The 15,016-nt window shown below is 31.4% G+C and overlaps 1 protein-coding gene, 1 long non-coding RNA gene and 1 pseudogene across 4 annotated transcripts; all 3 read right to left on the bottom strand.

Moving 5' to 3' along the window:
• Positions 1 to 945: 945 nt before the first annotated feature.
• On the bottom strand, positions 946 to 5,500 carry LOC105148109 (uncharacterized; annotated as a pseudogene).
• A 1,336-nt stretch (positions 5,501 to 6,836) lies between these two features.
• Positions 6,837 to 14,963, bottom strand: LOC105148110 (uncharacterized). Of its 3 annotated transcripts, none has more exons than XR_015547514.1 (3): positions 14,768 to 14,963; positions 10,697 to 13,795; positions 6,837 to 10,572 (listed from the first exon to the last, which is right to left on the bottom strand). It is a non-coding gene; the product is annotated as an uncharacterized LOC105148110 (long non-coding RNA). The 3 variants fall into 3 exon arrangements; XR_015547515.1 differs by having other exon boundaries at positions 6,837 to 11,258; positions 11,595 to 13,795; positions 14,768 to 14,959; XR_015547516.1 differs by having other exon boundaries at positions 8,722 to 12,240; positions 12,349 to 13,795; positions 14,768 to 14,955.
• On the bottom strand, positions 13,957 to 14,761 carry LOC105148111 (uncharacterized). The gene has a single exon (XM_011059614.2). It carries the CDS (start codon positions 14,728 to 14,730, stop codon positions 14,254 to 14,256), a length of 477 nt encoding a protein of 158 aa, XP_011057916.1. The 5' UTR covers positions 14,731 to 14,761; the 3' UTR covers positions 13,957 to 14,253.
• Positions 14,964 to 15,016: the final 53 nt, after the last annotated feature.

Here is a 15,016-nt window from a genome sequence, read left to right as displayed (position 1 = left end):
TTCATAAAATAGAATTGGCCTGTAAATGGCTAATTATATAATACTTGTACATAATACATTTTGAACGCGTATTTGCAATATTAAGAATACGTATCAAATACATAATTTATGTATTTAATATGGAAAAATATCGGATAATAATCATATGTATTTGGTATGTAATGTAAATTACATATTAAATAACGTATCTGATACATGATTTATATCTTAACTTTTTTTCATTTCCCTGTTCAAAAAAATTTATTATATAATTAAATTTTAAGTTATTTTAAGATATTTATTACATAATTAAATTTTAAGTTATTTTGGAAAATTTATGGCATTTTTAGGTTCATGATCCCATAAAAATTATCTATTTTTCATAGGAAAAAACTTGATGTCAATTGGATGATTGATTGAAGCTGTACATTTCTCATCAGTTTGAAAAATATGAAAAAATAAAGTTTTACTTTCTGATAATGATTTTAGTTAACTATGATATTTTGCAACTTACATTTGATCAGCGCTTGGCATATAAGTCAATTTCTCTTTCTGTTTAAAGAACAAATTTTGCTGCAAAAAATCGATTTTTTTTTTACCTCCAAAGTAAAATCTCCCCTTAACGAAAGTGTATGCGCTAAGTGTATGCCTAAAAAAAAACTTTTGTACCAAATGACAAATTATCAAATAATATTATCCTTATTGTACCAAATTAAAAAATAGAACCTAAATGATATTATCATTATTGCACCAAATTAAAAATGTAAAACCCAAGTGATACTATTTTTATTGTTTAGTTTTCAGTGATTCACGACACACAGTCCGCGGGCCGCCAATGTATTTTTTGCGGTCTGCCAATTAATAGCCGAAAATAAAAATATATTTTTTATTTTATGTAAACTGTCAAAATACAATGTTTATACTTATTTCGATGTATATTCATTTTTTAAATATTACACACAAATCTTATTGAGTAGATTTCAAGCATTTATTTAAAATTCTGGCTACATTTGAAACACTTCTCAAATGTCCTCATGTATTATTTTATGCTTCGCCGAATGTTAAAATAATATTCAAATAGTATTTCCGAACATAGCGAAAAATATTCGAGAAATGCATTTTTTCTCGATTGTTTTAACAGATAAGTGCACTGCATGCTCGCAGTGCTTAATTAAGCAGATGCGAACAGTCGCTTACAGTGTGCTATTTATTGGGCATAAACAGATATTTATAACTTAATAATACGTTTATAATTTCGAAAGAAATTTTGAAAATATTAAATTTCAGGATGGCTGCAAGTTCCAATTCCAAGAAACGGAAGATTCATGATGAGAGATGAGTATTTAAGATAAGTGGATAGATTTATTCTTTTTTGTTCAAGTTAAAGATAAATCAATCAGCATGATTTATAATGAATCTATTTGTCATAAAAAACTTTAACATATAAAGCACTTACATTATTTATATATGTAACTGAACGCAATATATATTATGTAATGCATTTTTACAATCATTATGTGATATCATAATAAATATAAATGATTTTCGGTATAAATTATTAGGTGTTGGAATTAATTCGTAGCGTTTTTTAATGAAAGAATGTTATTTATTTCACATGAGCATTAAAAAATACATTAATGAAAGTACTTCCCATCACTTGTAAAACGCTACGAATTAATTCCAACATCTAATAAGATTTAACAAGATAAATTTACTATACAATTTAGATGAACAGATAACAATGTCGATTTCAATGCACTAAATCTTAATTATCTGATTCGTACAAAACATCGCAAGATTACTAGTTGAATAATTATTGAATATCGAATTGTCAAATAAGAGTGTGATTATATAGCTCAGCAAAAGTGTATTGTTATATGTTTACTGCAATCTTATAATTAATTTTGAATCTCTGCGATGCGTTTTCGAAAATTATAAAATTGTAAAATGATTGTAATCGATGATAAAATAAGATGTGAAACCTTGTGATATATGTAAAAATCGTCATTTAAAAAAATATTAGGTGTTGGAATTAATTCGTAGCGTTTTTAATGAAAGAATGTTATTTATTTCACATGGGCATTAAAAAATACATTAATGAAAGTACTTCCCATCACTTGTAAAACGCTACGAATTAATTCCAATACCTAATATTTATTTTTTCCATTAATTTTTAAACATTGTCAGTATTATTTCGACATATTACAATGCGTAACACAACGTTTTATTGGCATATTATCTGCATATATAGTATATATTATTTGATACCTGTTACCGTGATAATGTTGTAAAGATGCTATTGACTGCGGACAATACGCTGCAGATAATACGCTGTTATTCGTTGATAACAAATTGAAAACACGAGCTGTCATCGAGGAAATTGATGCTGATATATTGCTATCGTAAGAATTCGAATTGCACTGAGTTCAACGCGACAGACGTGTTCTCATTTTGTCCCGAGTGTCGAAATTAGTTGCTGTAACAATTTTCGGCAACATGCCAGCAAATTTACTGCATTTAGCTCAGGATATTTTACGATTCATTAAATTTTATGAAATATCAATTTTGCACATATTATTTAAATTTCTACTTAAATAATTATATAAATAAAAAACTTTTCGTCACAATAACATTACAAAATATTTCAATAAAAATTTTTTATCAAAAATTCTACAATGCTGATACTCCAAGTCCTAAGATGTTAAAGATTTCAATGATGTAAAAAATTCCAAATATCATATGAAAAAAATCTAGGTTTCACAACACTTCAAAGTCTCCAAATATTTGCGAAAATCCATCTTATAAAGTGAATTCCAGATCCCATGATGTCAAAATTCCAAGTCTTACAATATCGAATTTCTAAATTTACAATATCAAGTTACTGTCAAATTAGAAATGTCATACAGTTATAAAATTCACGTTAAAATTTCAAGGTGATATATATTTACCTTTGCAATAATATTGAGGATTCAAATCCCATAATCTTTAAAATTTATACTTTATAATGTTGAAAGTCTAAACTTGCTACAATAGTTTAAATTTATTGTAAGTTCCACAAAAGATTCATTGCCAGACTTAATAATATTGAAAATACTAATAATACAAGTCTAAAGTCTAAATTTCACGAAATTGAAGTTTGTTGTGTTTATAACGTATACTGCTAGAAATGTTCTTCATTAACTTTTAAGTTACACAATTTGAACTTAATTTCATGATATTACGTTATAAATTTAATGTATTTATAATTAAAAAGTATATATTTGTATACATGTACATAAAATTTAATGTATTTTTCATGAAAATTTATGAAATTTAATGTAATTTTCATGAAATCTTATTAAAAGCACCTTAAATTTCATAAATTTAACGTTCATTACATTTAAGTAACCGCTGTAACTTAATTTTTAGTTAAATCATTCATTACTTTTAATTTCGTTCATAACCACGAGCTTTATTTACATGTAAAAGAAGTTCGTGGTTACATTTCTAACAGTGTAGTTCCACAATCCTCATCTGCAATGAAGTACGATATGAAGTACGATTCTTCTGTGACAAAGTCGTGCAATAATCTTTTTCCACGATAAAATTCTACGATGATTTTCTTCTGAGATGGAATTTCGTAATAATTCTCCTTCTACGACAGTCATGAAGATTCTCTTCTGCAATAAGATCTTCTATGATGATCTTTCACGATGGAAACTTCATGATAGTCTTCTTCTACGACAGAGTTCCGTAATGATTCGAGTGGCACTGATTGGACATGATTCGATTGGACGAACTCATAGCACTTAAGACTAAAAAGCTCCGGCATCCAATCTCTATGATTAAGTGTGCCATCGAGACATGATTAATAAGGATCCTTTAGATGATTCTCTTCTGTGACAAAATCTAATGATAATCCTCTTATCTTTATAAAGTTTCACTAATTTTTTTCTATGACAGAGTATCGCAATGATTCTCTTCTGCGATGGAATTTTATGACGATCTTATATGACGAAATCGCGTGATTATCCTCTTCTGTGACAGAATCCCATGACGTGATTCTCTTCTGCAACAAATGGTCCCACGATAATCTTCGGTGATGAAATTCCGCAACGATCTTTTGTGATAAAGTTCTGTGATGACTTTTCATGATGGTTCTCTTCTGCAATGGAATTCTATGATGATCTTGTATGACGAAATTCAGTGATGATCCTCTTCTACGACAGAATCCCATGATGTGATCTTCTGTTTCAAGATCCCGCGATGATCCTCTTCTGCGATGAAATCTCGCGATGATCCTTTTTGTGATAAAGTTCTGTGATGATCTTTCACGATGGTCCTCTTCTGCAATAGAATTCTATGATGGTCTTGTATGATGAAATCCCGTAATGATCCTCTTGTGATAGAATCCCATGATGTGATCCTCTTCTGCAACAAGGTCCCACGATGATCTTCTGTGATGAAATTCCGCGATGATCCTTTTTGTGATAAAGTTCTGTGATGATCTTTCACGATGGTCCTCTTCTGCAATAGAATTCTACGATGATCTTGTATAACGAAATTCGGTGATGATCCTCTTCTGCGACAGAATCCCATAATGTGATCGTCTTCTGCTTCAAGATCCCACGATGATCTGCGATGAAATCCCGCGATGATTCTTTTATGATGACTTTTCACGATGATTCTCTTCTGCAATGGAATTCTATGATGATCCTGTATGACGAAATACCGTGATGATCCTCTTGTGATAAAATCCCATGATGTGATCCTCTTCTGCAACAAGGTCCCACGATGATCTTCTGTGATGAAATTCCGCAATGATTCTTTTTATGATAAAGTTCTATGATGATCTTTCACGATGGTCCTCTTCTGCAATAGAATTCTACGATGATCTTGTATAACGAAATTCGGTGATGATCCTCTTCCGCGACAGAATTCCGTGATGTGATCGTCTTCTGCTTCAAGATCCCACGACGATCTGCGATGAAATCCCGTGATGATCCTCTTCTGCGACAGAATCTCGTGATGTAATCCTCTTCTGCAACAAGGTCCCACGATGATCTTCTGTGATGAAATTCAGCGATGATCCTTTTTGTGATAAAGTTCTGTGATGATCTTTCACGATGGTCCTCTTCTGCAATAGAATTCTATGGTCTTGTATGATGAAATCTCGTGATCCTCTTGTGATAAAATCCCATGATGTAATCCTCTTCTGCAACAAGGTCCCACGATGATCTTCTGTGATGAAATTCCGCGATGATCCTTTTTGTGATAAAGTTCTGTGATGATCTTTCACGATGATTCTCTTCTGCAATGGAATTATACAATGATCCTGTATGACGAAATCCCGTGATGATCCTCTTCCGCGACAGAATCCCGTGATGTGATCGTCTTCTGCTTCAAAATCCCACGATGATCTGCGATGAAATCCGGTGATGATCCTCTTCTGCGACAAGGTCCCACGATGATCTTCTGTGATGATCTTCTGTGATGAAATTCCGCGATGATCCTTTTTGTGATAAAGTTCTGTGATGATTTTTCACGATGATTCTCTTCTGCAATGGAATTATACAATGATCCTGTATGACGAAATCCCGTGATGATCCTCTTCCGCGACAGAATCCCGTGATGTGATCGTCTTCTGCTTCAAAATCCCACGATGATCTTCTGTGATGAAATTCCGCGATGATCCTTTTTGTGATAAAGTTCTGTGATGATTTTTCACGATGATTCTCTTCTGCAATGGAATTCTACAATGATCCTGTATAACGAAATTCGGTGATGATCCTCTTCTGCGACAGAATCCCGTGATGTGATCCTCTTCTGCAACAAGGTCCCACGATGATCTTCTGTGATGATCTTCTGTGATGATGATCTTCTGTGATGATCTTCTGTGATGATCTTCTGTGATGAAATTCCGCGATGATCCTTTTTGTGATAAAGTTCTGTGATGATTTTTCACGATGATTCTCTTCTGCAATGGAATTCTACAATGATCCTGTATAACGAAATTCGGTGATGATCCTCTTCTGCGACAGAATCCCGTGATGTGATCCTCTTCTGCAACAAGGTCCCACGATGATCTTCTGTGATGATCTTCTGTGATGATCTTCTGTGATGAAATTCCGCGATGATCCTTTTTGTGATAAAGTTCTGTGATGATTTTTCACGATGATTCTCTTCTGCAATGGAATTCTACAATGATCCTGTATAACGAAATTCGGTGATGATCCTCTTCTGCGACAGAATCCCATGATGTGCTTCTCTTCTGCATCAAGGTCTCACGATGATCTTCTGTGATGAAATCCTGCGATGATCCTTTTTGTGATAAAATTCTGTGATGATCTTTCACAATGGTCCTCTTCTGCAATGGAATTTTACGATGATCCTCTTCTGTAATGAAATCCCGCAATGACCCTTTTTTCATCACGCAATTATATTTTTAAATAATAAAATTCCATAATAATTTTATGATGCAGTTAATCTATGACTTCGTGGTGATACTTAATTATACCATTCTGAAAATCTTAATATACTAACAATTTTTTTTAAAAATCAACTCAGCGATGACAACTTTTTTATGATAAAATGATGCTTCTCCTTTAAAAGAAATTAAAATTCTACGAGATTTTCTGGAAAAAAATTTTAAAAGCCAAAGGTTTCGATTTTCTGTGACAAAGTCTTATGATTATCTTCTACGATGAAATCCTGTGATAATCCTATAATTTTATAATGATAATAATTAACTTCCATATTATAAGATTTTCTTTCAGTACTTAATATTTATTTAATAATATAACATGCGATTTTTCACGTATATACAGCATTTGCTAAAGTAAATCAATTTAATAAAATAAATAAAAAGTAAGAAACAATTTTTTGTTTATTAAAATTTATTTAGAATTTATTCAAATTTTTTTATAAAGCGAATATTTAAATATAATCCTGGAAATTTTATTTAAAAAAATAATAAAAGTATTACTAAATACGAATTTTTATTGTTCCTAACATTAAAATAATAAAAAAAAAAAGATTATGATATATTTTTAACAATATAAATTTTAAAACTAAAATTTTTATAAATACGTAAAAGTATTAAGATTAAAGTATCAGAAAACCAATTATTTACAAGATATTTTATACTTTATTCTAGCATATTAACATATTAAATATTTCGTAAACAAATAATTTTTTTATAATCATACCTTATTACTTTTATGAACAAAATAATGAAATGAGTATGTTAGTTTACGATACCCATAACTATTATGGATTGATAACTCGGCGACTGTGGAAATGAGGAACACATTTATACGTTTTTATTGCAGTTATATAATAGTGAAGAATTTTAAAACGATGTTCATATTCTTATGCGGTATTAAGTTATAACTGTTTGTTTTCGTAGAAAAAAAACTTACAATTAAACTTACATTTAAATTTTACAGTATTAACATTGAAAATGATCTTGTGTGAACTAGAAACGTTGCGTATAGGTTACATATAATTGTTTTTTGGTAGCTCCTTTTTTGTATTTTAATTTTTAATTATTTGAGCTGTTCTTTATATTTTCAATTATATATTGTTATGTTTCACTTTTGCATATATTTTTATTGTAATATTAGATTGAAACAATAAAAACTTGTGTATTTTATTATTCTTACTCAATTTTTTTAACGAATTATTAGTATGCTAATAGAATTGTCAGGATTGTGTAATTATGTATAAACAAAATTACTTACTTTTTTAGAAAGGAATGCCGTTTTTCTAGAATCTGCATATTTCGCACCAGCGCTGTTGAAAAAAAATTGACTTCTCACAATTCCTATGACAATATTCTATTTTGCATTGGACATCTACGATGATCCTCTTTTGCGACGAAATCCTAGTTGACCAAGAATGCTGATTTAACGATAAATCACATATAGCGCAAGTCTCCTATGTCTAGAGACGAAAAGTCTTTAAGATTTCGAAGATAACCAACGGCAAGAGAAATTGAGCACCAAATTGGTACGTTTACGCAATCGAGCAAGTATTTGGAGACCAGCATCGAATTCGAAGGTCGATAGTAGATCATTACACGGTTGAACACTTTTGTACTTCTCTAAAACATTCCGTTAATAGGAAAAATTTTAAGGAAACGGATAACTCACGTCCAAGGTTCTTTGGTCGATAACAATAAAATCTCACAACCAAGAGAGAAAACGGAATCCAGCTTCTTCAGGCCAAAAAAAGTATAAGATTGTTTATGACGACACTGAGGAACAGAGGACCACTTTATATACAAGTATTACTCTTTTCTAAAATTCTTAAGGCTTTTGAGTAATCACTACCATAGATGACTTACTCAAGAGCCGTAAATATATATTTATAAAATATATTAGGTGTTGGAATTAATTCGTAGCGTTTTACAAGTGATGGGAAGTACTTTCATTAATGTATTTTTTAATGCTCATGTGAAATAAATAACATTCTTTCATTAAAAACGCTACGAATTAATTCCAACACCTAATAGAAAAAAGAAAAACAAATATATTTTAGATATGTTATATAATAATATATTAAATTTAATATATTAAAGATATGTTAAAATATAGAGTTCAGATTTATCAAATGCTAAGTATAACAAACATACTATAGTAAAATAGAATTGAAATCGATTTGAATTTTGATTTATCTAATTAATGACTTGATTAATTCAACAAATCCAAACTAGAAACGTATATTTAAAAAATCGATATAAAGTTAATTTTCACTTCAAAGTTTTAATTATTTTCGTAAATGTTAAATCCCAGCTAATGCTAAATATTCTTGAAATATTCATAAAAGGTTGCTACTCAGAAAAACATTCCAACAGTATTACGAAATATTTACGTATTTAAAGTAAAAGCAATTTCGACATTTGCACATTCTGTGAAAACTCTTTTACTCTTCCGGCATATTCGGCACTTTAAGAATACGAATCGAACTTTCTATGACTATTTGGCGTTAGCCGGGGGAGGGGGGGGGGGATAATTTGAATTAAATATCTCACAATGAGATCTAGTAAATTTTTAAGGAAGCCGATACTGCTAATCCTTTAACACTCAATAATTAAATAGTTGTTTAAAAAAACCGACGTTAATTTTTCAACGTTCAATAATTAAACGATGAAAAAAATATGAAAAAATATTTTTTTAAAAATCATTACCTGGCAAATTCAGCAGTTGCTGCTTACCTCTATCACTGCTCCGTACATCTTTCTTAATAAATTAATATATTTTATCGACTCACATGCAATTATCTTCCTTTTAATTATATCATTAATTATTTCATCTTCTTTCCAATTAATTCTATTAAAATTCTATTAAAGCTCGAAATCCTTATTTCAGTCTGTAATATTAGACTGAATGAATTCATATAATTTATACCAAACTTCGTAATTTTCATCCTCTTCGGGAAAATTGTATTTTTCAATTTTGCTCTCTTTGTTGCAAAACCTAAAGTTAAGAGATCCTCTTTAAGAGATCAAATCCTTGTTAAAAATACATTTTAGCGACACAACTTGTTAAAAATTTTCCATTAAATTGAACTTTAATATTTTGCATCATTTCCTCTTTCCAACTAGTATATTAATTTTCATATATTTCCTGTTCCCATAGAAATGTGACATATCATATTATATTGTGTCTTAAATGATTGAACCATCCTACTCATTCCATAACTAGAACATTTTGTGTATAATAAATGTCGTGATTCAAATGACAGCTCTCTGTGAAAAAACAAAGTAGTATTTGATCTTTCCCTCCCTATTTGTAATATTTTATCATCACTATATATCTCCCATAAATGGTCTAACTAAAAGATGAAAAGACCTGTTAGAAATCTATATATTGACAATTGTAATGAATTATTATATGTCTTGAATAATTGTAATGAATTATTTGTGTAATATTGTAATGAAATATTATATACTTCTTTCTCCTCCCTCTCTTTTTAAAAACTTTTAAAATGTCTTCTAAAAATAATGCGTCTTTTTTTCTTTTCAAGTTAGGAAATGTCAGATTTATCATTATTTAGATGGATTTTTCAAGAATCCCTAATTTCTTTGATATAAAGTAGTTCCATAATGGATAAATTGTTGCGATTTCTTCTACAAAATAAAAATTTTGGATTTATACGCAAATTGCAAAAATAATTCCATTATAATTAAATTAATGATGAAAACAAAGTGATTTGAAAAGCATTATCTAAAACTCTTTGGCTTTTTAGACTTTTAAATATTTATAGATCCTTGATGATCCGTGTGAGCTTCAAATTCTGAAATTGTTAAATTACTGAAGTCTATTATCTTTAGCCTTTTGTGTTATAATTAGATGTTTAAATTTATTTCATCCCAAGATTTGCAAATTCATATGGTCCGTATGCTCGACACATCCTTGCAGAAATCTCGTGCAAACTTGCTTTGTGCGGATTCAGATGAAATTACATTTTGCCAAAGTAATCGAAAGACATCAGCAGAATATGATCATATCATATGATATCGATAATTATATATCTGGTAATCTTGTGCCATCTTGAAATATCCTCCAAGTACATTTTTCTTCATTACCATTGTGCAAAACAGCATCTTCCCTGTGACTCATAAAAACATTGTTTTTTTTCCCCTCCCCCTCCCCCTCCCCCCATCTATATCTGTATACACAAGGCACAAAGTACAAGAATCAAAGATCAATAACGATCTTCCGTCTCTTGTTACCTTAATCATACAAATCCAGTGATATCTCCTGATGATGATCAATTGTATCGTCGACAGGCTGTCGAATTAGAACTGTGCAGATAATGACGATCGGGGGCGTTTATCTAATCTATGAAAGGTTTAGATCTAGTTCTTTCGTTCTGCAGCCTGCTATGTAAAACATAAAAAGAATCGAACAAAGCAAAATGCAATATGTAAATTATATTACGAATATATTAGGTGTTGGAATTAATTCGTAGCGTTTTTTAATGAAAGAATGTTATTTATTTCACATGAGCATTAAAAAATACATTAATGAAAGTACTTCCCATCACTTGTAAAACGCTACGAATTAATTCCAACACCTAATAATATACGATATAAGGAACGATAACTAGTTACGCTCCAACAGAGATTTACTCTCATTTTCATTATCTTAAGTCGTCCATCAAATCTTCACGATATCGTCACGTTCAATAGATTGCATTTTATATTTTGATGCCAATCTCGAGACATTTAATCACAGTTCTTCACAGTTCATCGGTCGAATAGGATGAGAAATCTTCCAAACACACGCAGCTGTCTGTCAATCAAAAAGGTTTCTCATTTGCACCTCCCCCCCCGACCCCTCATCTTATATCTCTTTATTTATCTCCACAAAAAACATTCCAATATAAAATTATCTCTGATAACAAAGCTACGTCATTTTGTTATCACTTTGACGACAAAAGGACGTCAGCTTGCTATCAGGAATATTACCGAGAAAAAAGTTCAATACTTTGTTACCATGTAAATACTTAATTATATAAGAGTACTGAACTAAAATAATTTACCATATAATACGCCTTAAATTACCAGATAAACAATTTGATCAAAAATTCAAATATATAGATATAAATTTTACTTAGCCAGGTTTTACCGTAATAGAAAATTCCTTTCAATTGGTGTTGATTTACCACTCTTGCTATTTGTGTTGTATTGTTTGTGCCCTTTTAAATAAAAATATTTTTTCATTGTGCTCTTATTTTATGTATGATTTTTTTCATAGTGCGCCTCGATTCATTGCTGGTACAGATTTAAATCCTTAAACTGGTCGGCTAAGATTGGGATTTCGATGAAGATATCAAGATTTTTTTTCAATTCTCTAAACATCGACTTCGAAAGCTTTGGCTAGTAAAGATTCCCAGACGTATACATGGATTCCTCCTAATTCCAGGATAGTCAGTCTTCAAGTTCTTAGATCTTCGGATCTTCAGATTTTTTTACAATTGACATAAATTATGTTTACAAAAAGATATTAAGATGCAAAATGACTAAGAGAAATGAAATAAAATTCAATTCCTACTTCAATTGAAACCAACGTTACCAAGAAAACCTAACATTTCCACCACTTCTTACACATAATATATAATTCTTGCGCATATACTCTTTACATAGACAATTTTTCCTTCACTTGCTAAGTCACCGGTATATATCCTCCAAATGTCTCTCATATTTTCTGAACATCTAAAACATACACGTTAACGTCCTATCCTGGTCTCGGCATGACCGAAGGTTGTGCAGATCTATGAACACATTATTAGGGCAACGTAGAACAAGCATAAACATGGAAACTTTACAAACAGGAAAAACTTCCGATAGAACTCTAATAGGTTATTCGCATGCCGAATTACCTTACTTGAAGTATACCTGCGACCTTAAGATAACGGTTCTCTTCATCATTAGCCTATGTGATTCAACGAAAATGAATTTAGTCTGGATCTGGGGAAACGATCGATCGGGGGAATGGAAGTTCATTGCATAAAACTTCATTTCTCATCGTTGTAGTCATCACGCAGAGACGAGCTCGGTATCATGACGATTCGTGCAAAAGATAATTTGTGCGCCAAGTCAACCAGCCTCTAGAAACATAAATTTTTTTTCTTCCCACTCACTCAAGACAGATATACTTCCTTAGGGTTTTTTTTCGCTTGCCGCAATCTTATAGGTTTCTTAAGCCAACGATAACGACGACATCGTCCATATATTGACAGCTTCATTCGCGATAAGGTGAATTTTCTATGATGTCTATGTGCCAGACTGAAAAGAATTGATGGTATTAATAAGTTAGTGAATAGAAAAGTTGAAGAAGAATAGTTCTACATTGTTACTTGCAAAAATGTATTTATTTATCTTACACTCCTTTCAATACTCCTCACTTCATCTTCTTATCTAAATTGTATCACAGTTTTACTTACAAATATATTTCATATAAGATTAAAAATCACAATGGCTTACAATAAGAGATCCTTTGTCTTCGTTTACCTTGATCCTAAACAGTATAAAGCATATTAGAAATATGTGAGAAAAAATTCATCAATATTGAGCCTTGGTAAGTTACACTTGATACATAAAATTTTAGAATTAATTCACAATTTAATAAACAAAAAATGCATTATAATTTTAAAAAATTTAATCCTTCAAAGGCACACTATATTTTTTTACATACATATATAATGTACTAGGCGTTATAATAAAGATACTGTAAAAAGTTAAATTAAATTATATTATATCAAATTTTTTCAACCAAAATATCAGACATTACAAAAAATATAATACAAATATAAAAAAAATATTAATATGCAAATATATGTATTTTTCTTAATAAAAAAATTGGCATTTAAATAAAAAGAAAAGTCGAGTGTGTTATAGTTGCACTGAAGGATTAAATATTTGTTATACTATTCAGGATCAAGAAGAGTTAAATGCTACACACTAATAGAATTATTATCACAATAAAAGGCAGTCTTATAATATATGTATATGAAGTTACAAATTTTTGACAAACTTAAAAGTATAACTAAAATAATGTGAAAATGTTTCTTCCTTTCTGTTTTTTACCAGTATTTTGCTTTAATTATACATATGTTAAATATATTGTATTAGCAGACAAATTCTAAATAGTGAAAATACTTTGGTTTTGATACAGTTTACAAACCAAATTGATGACAGGTAGGAAGGCAGATGTGTGTGTATGCGTACAAAATCCCAAGGTCTGCACCTGTATTACAGCAACTCTCTTATCTCTCTCTTTCTCTCTATCCTTTTTTTCCACCTGCGTCCGCCATCTCAAAGGTGAGACTGCAAGTAAAAAATATCTAGATATATACTAGTAACGATGAGACTGCAAAAAATTGCCGTAACGCTGCAGGATTATTTGGCATCTTCTGGATACATTGAGGTTGCTTGCTGATATTGGAACATAGTTCCATACTAGAATAGATTGGTTCGTAAGTCAAACATTTCCTGTACTGCTTCAGTGAGGCAGAGAAAAAACAAGCAGAAGATAGACATCGAGACATCCATCCATAGATCGTCAGTATTTATTATATAGTCTTGTAGTTGATTAAATGCACTCTTCTTATTAGGAGTTAATGTGGAACATTTGCTGATGTGGCCCTTTCACTCAAATAAGCTACTTGGATGAGCTTGAAAATATTAATTAAATAATTGATTGAGAGTTTTTTATAGATTTTCACATTTTCACAGATATGTTTCAATCATTATCTGTGGAAATAAGATCTATTCTCTAGGCCTAGTCACCGCTGCACGGATGATTTGATTGTATTCAGCTGCTGAAAGAAGTCCACTATGCTGCTAAGATCTTCGCACAAGTTATCCTGCCAGAAGTTCCTCGAGTCAGGATGATGGCCACATCTCTCGAATTCTCGTTCAGTTTTATTATACAGGCCGCAGCTGCCATATTCCACGTCCTTGAGGAGATGCTTTCGCAAACGCTGCCAACGAACTATCCTTGATAATTGCTTAGCCCGCAACTCATACTCCGCCTTGTGTAGGGCGTGAGTCAACACAGCTTCCATATGGAAATCACGTTTGGGACTCCTGTAGCACTTTAGCTTCTTCTGACGCACGTTAGTGATCCAGCTAGTCAATTGTTCCGTATGACTCGGCTTGCCCATCTCAATCTCTCGCGGCCAATCACGAATGTCTCTCGTGACCACGGATAATTGCGTCACACTTCCATAAGTAGGAACTATTCTAGTTCGCCCCATCATACAACTAAGTATTGATTTAAGTATCGAAAACACCAACCTGTATCTAACTCGCGCCTAGTCGATCGTTCGCCAGCAGTAAAGTCGCTGAGGCTTCTTCTTAATTAAATTAATGGCTCCTTCCCGAAAGTTCCGGAAATATAGCCAGCCTGAGGCGTATACGAGCGAGATCCAACCACACCGTTGAGAGAGGACATGCAGAATGGCCGAGCCCTACTTGTAGTGGGAGCCTTTTATACCGAAATGACTGTCTTTAAGTGTAATCTTACGCGCTGGCGTGCGAAGTAGT

This window comes from Acromyrmex echinatior, chromosome 14 (genome assembly GCF_024713525.1).
Source record: "Acromyrmex echinatior isolate Ae372 chromosome 14, ASM2471352v2, whole genome shotgun sequence".
NCBI lineage: Eukaryota > Metazoa > Arthropoda > Insecta > Hymenoptera > Formicidae > Acromyrmex > Acromyrmex echinatior.
The sequence above is the reverse complement of the archived record's forward strand: the minus strand, read 5'-3'. Positions and strand labels throughout refer to the sequence as shown.

What these genes read in the sequence shown, in the direction of transcription:
- LOC105148111 (XM_011059614.2), bottom strand. Translation starts at nt 14,730, where the DNA reads ATGATGGGGCGAACTAGAATAGTTCCTACTTATGGAAGTGTGACGCAA.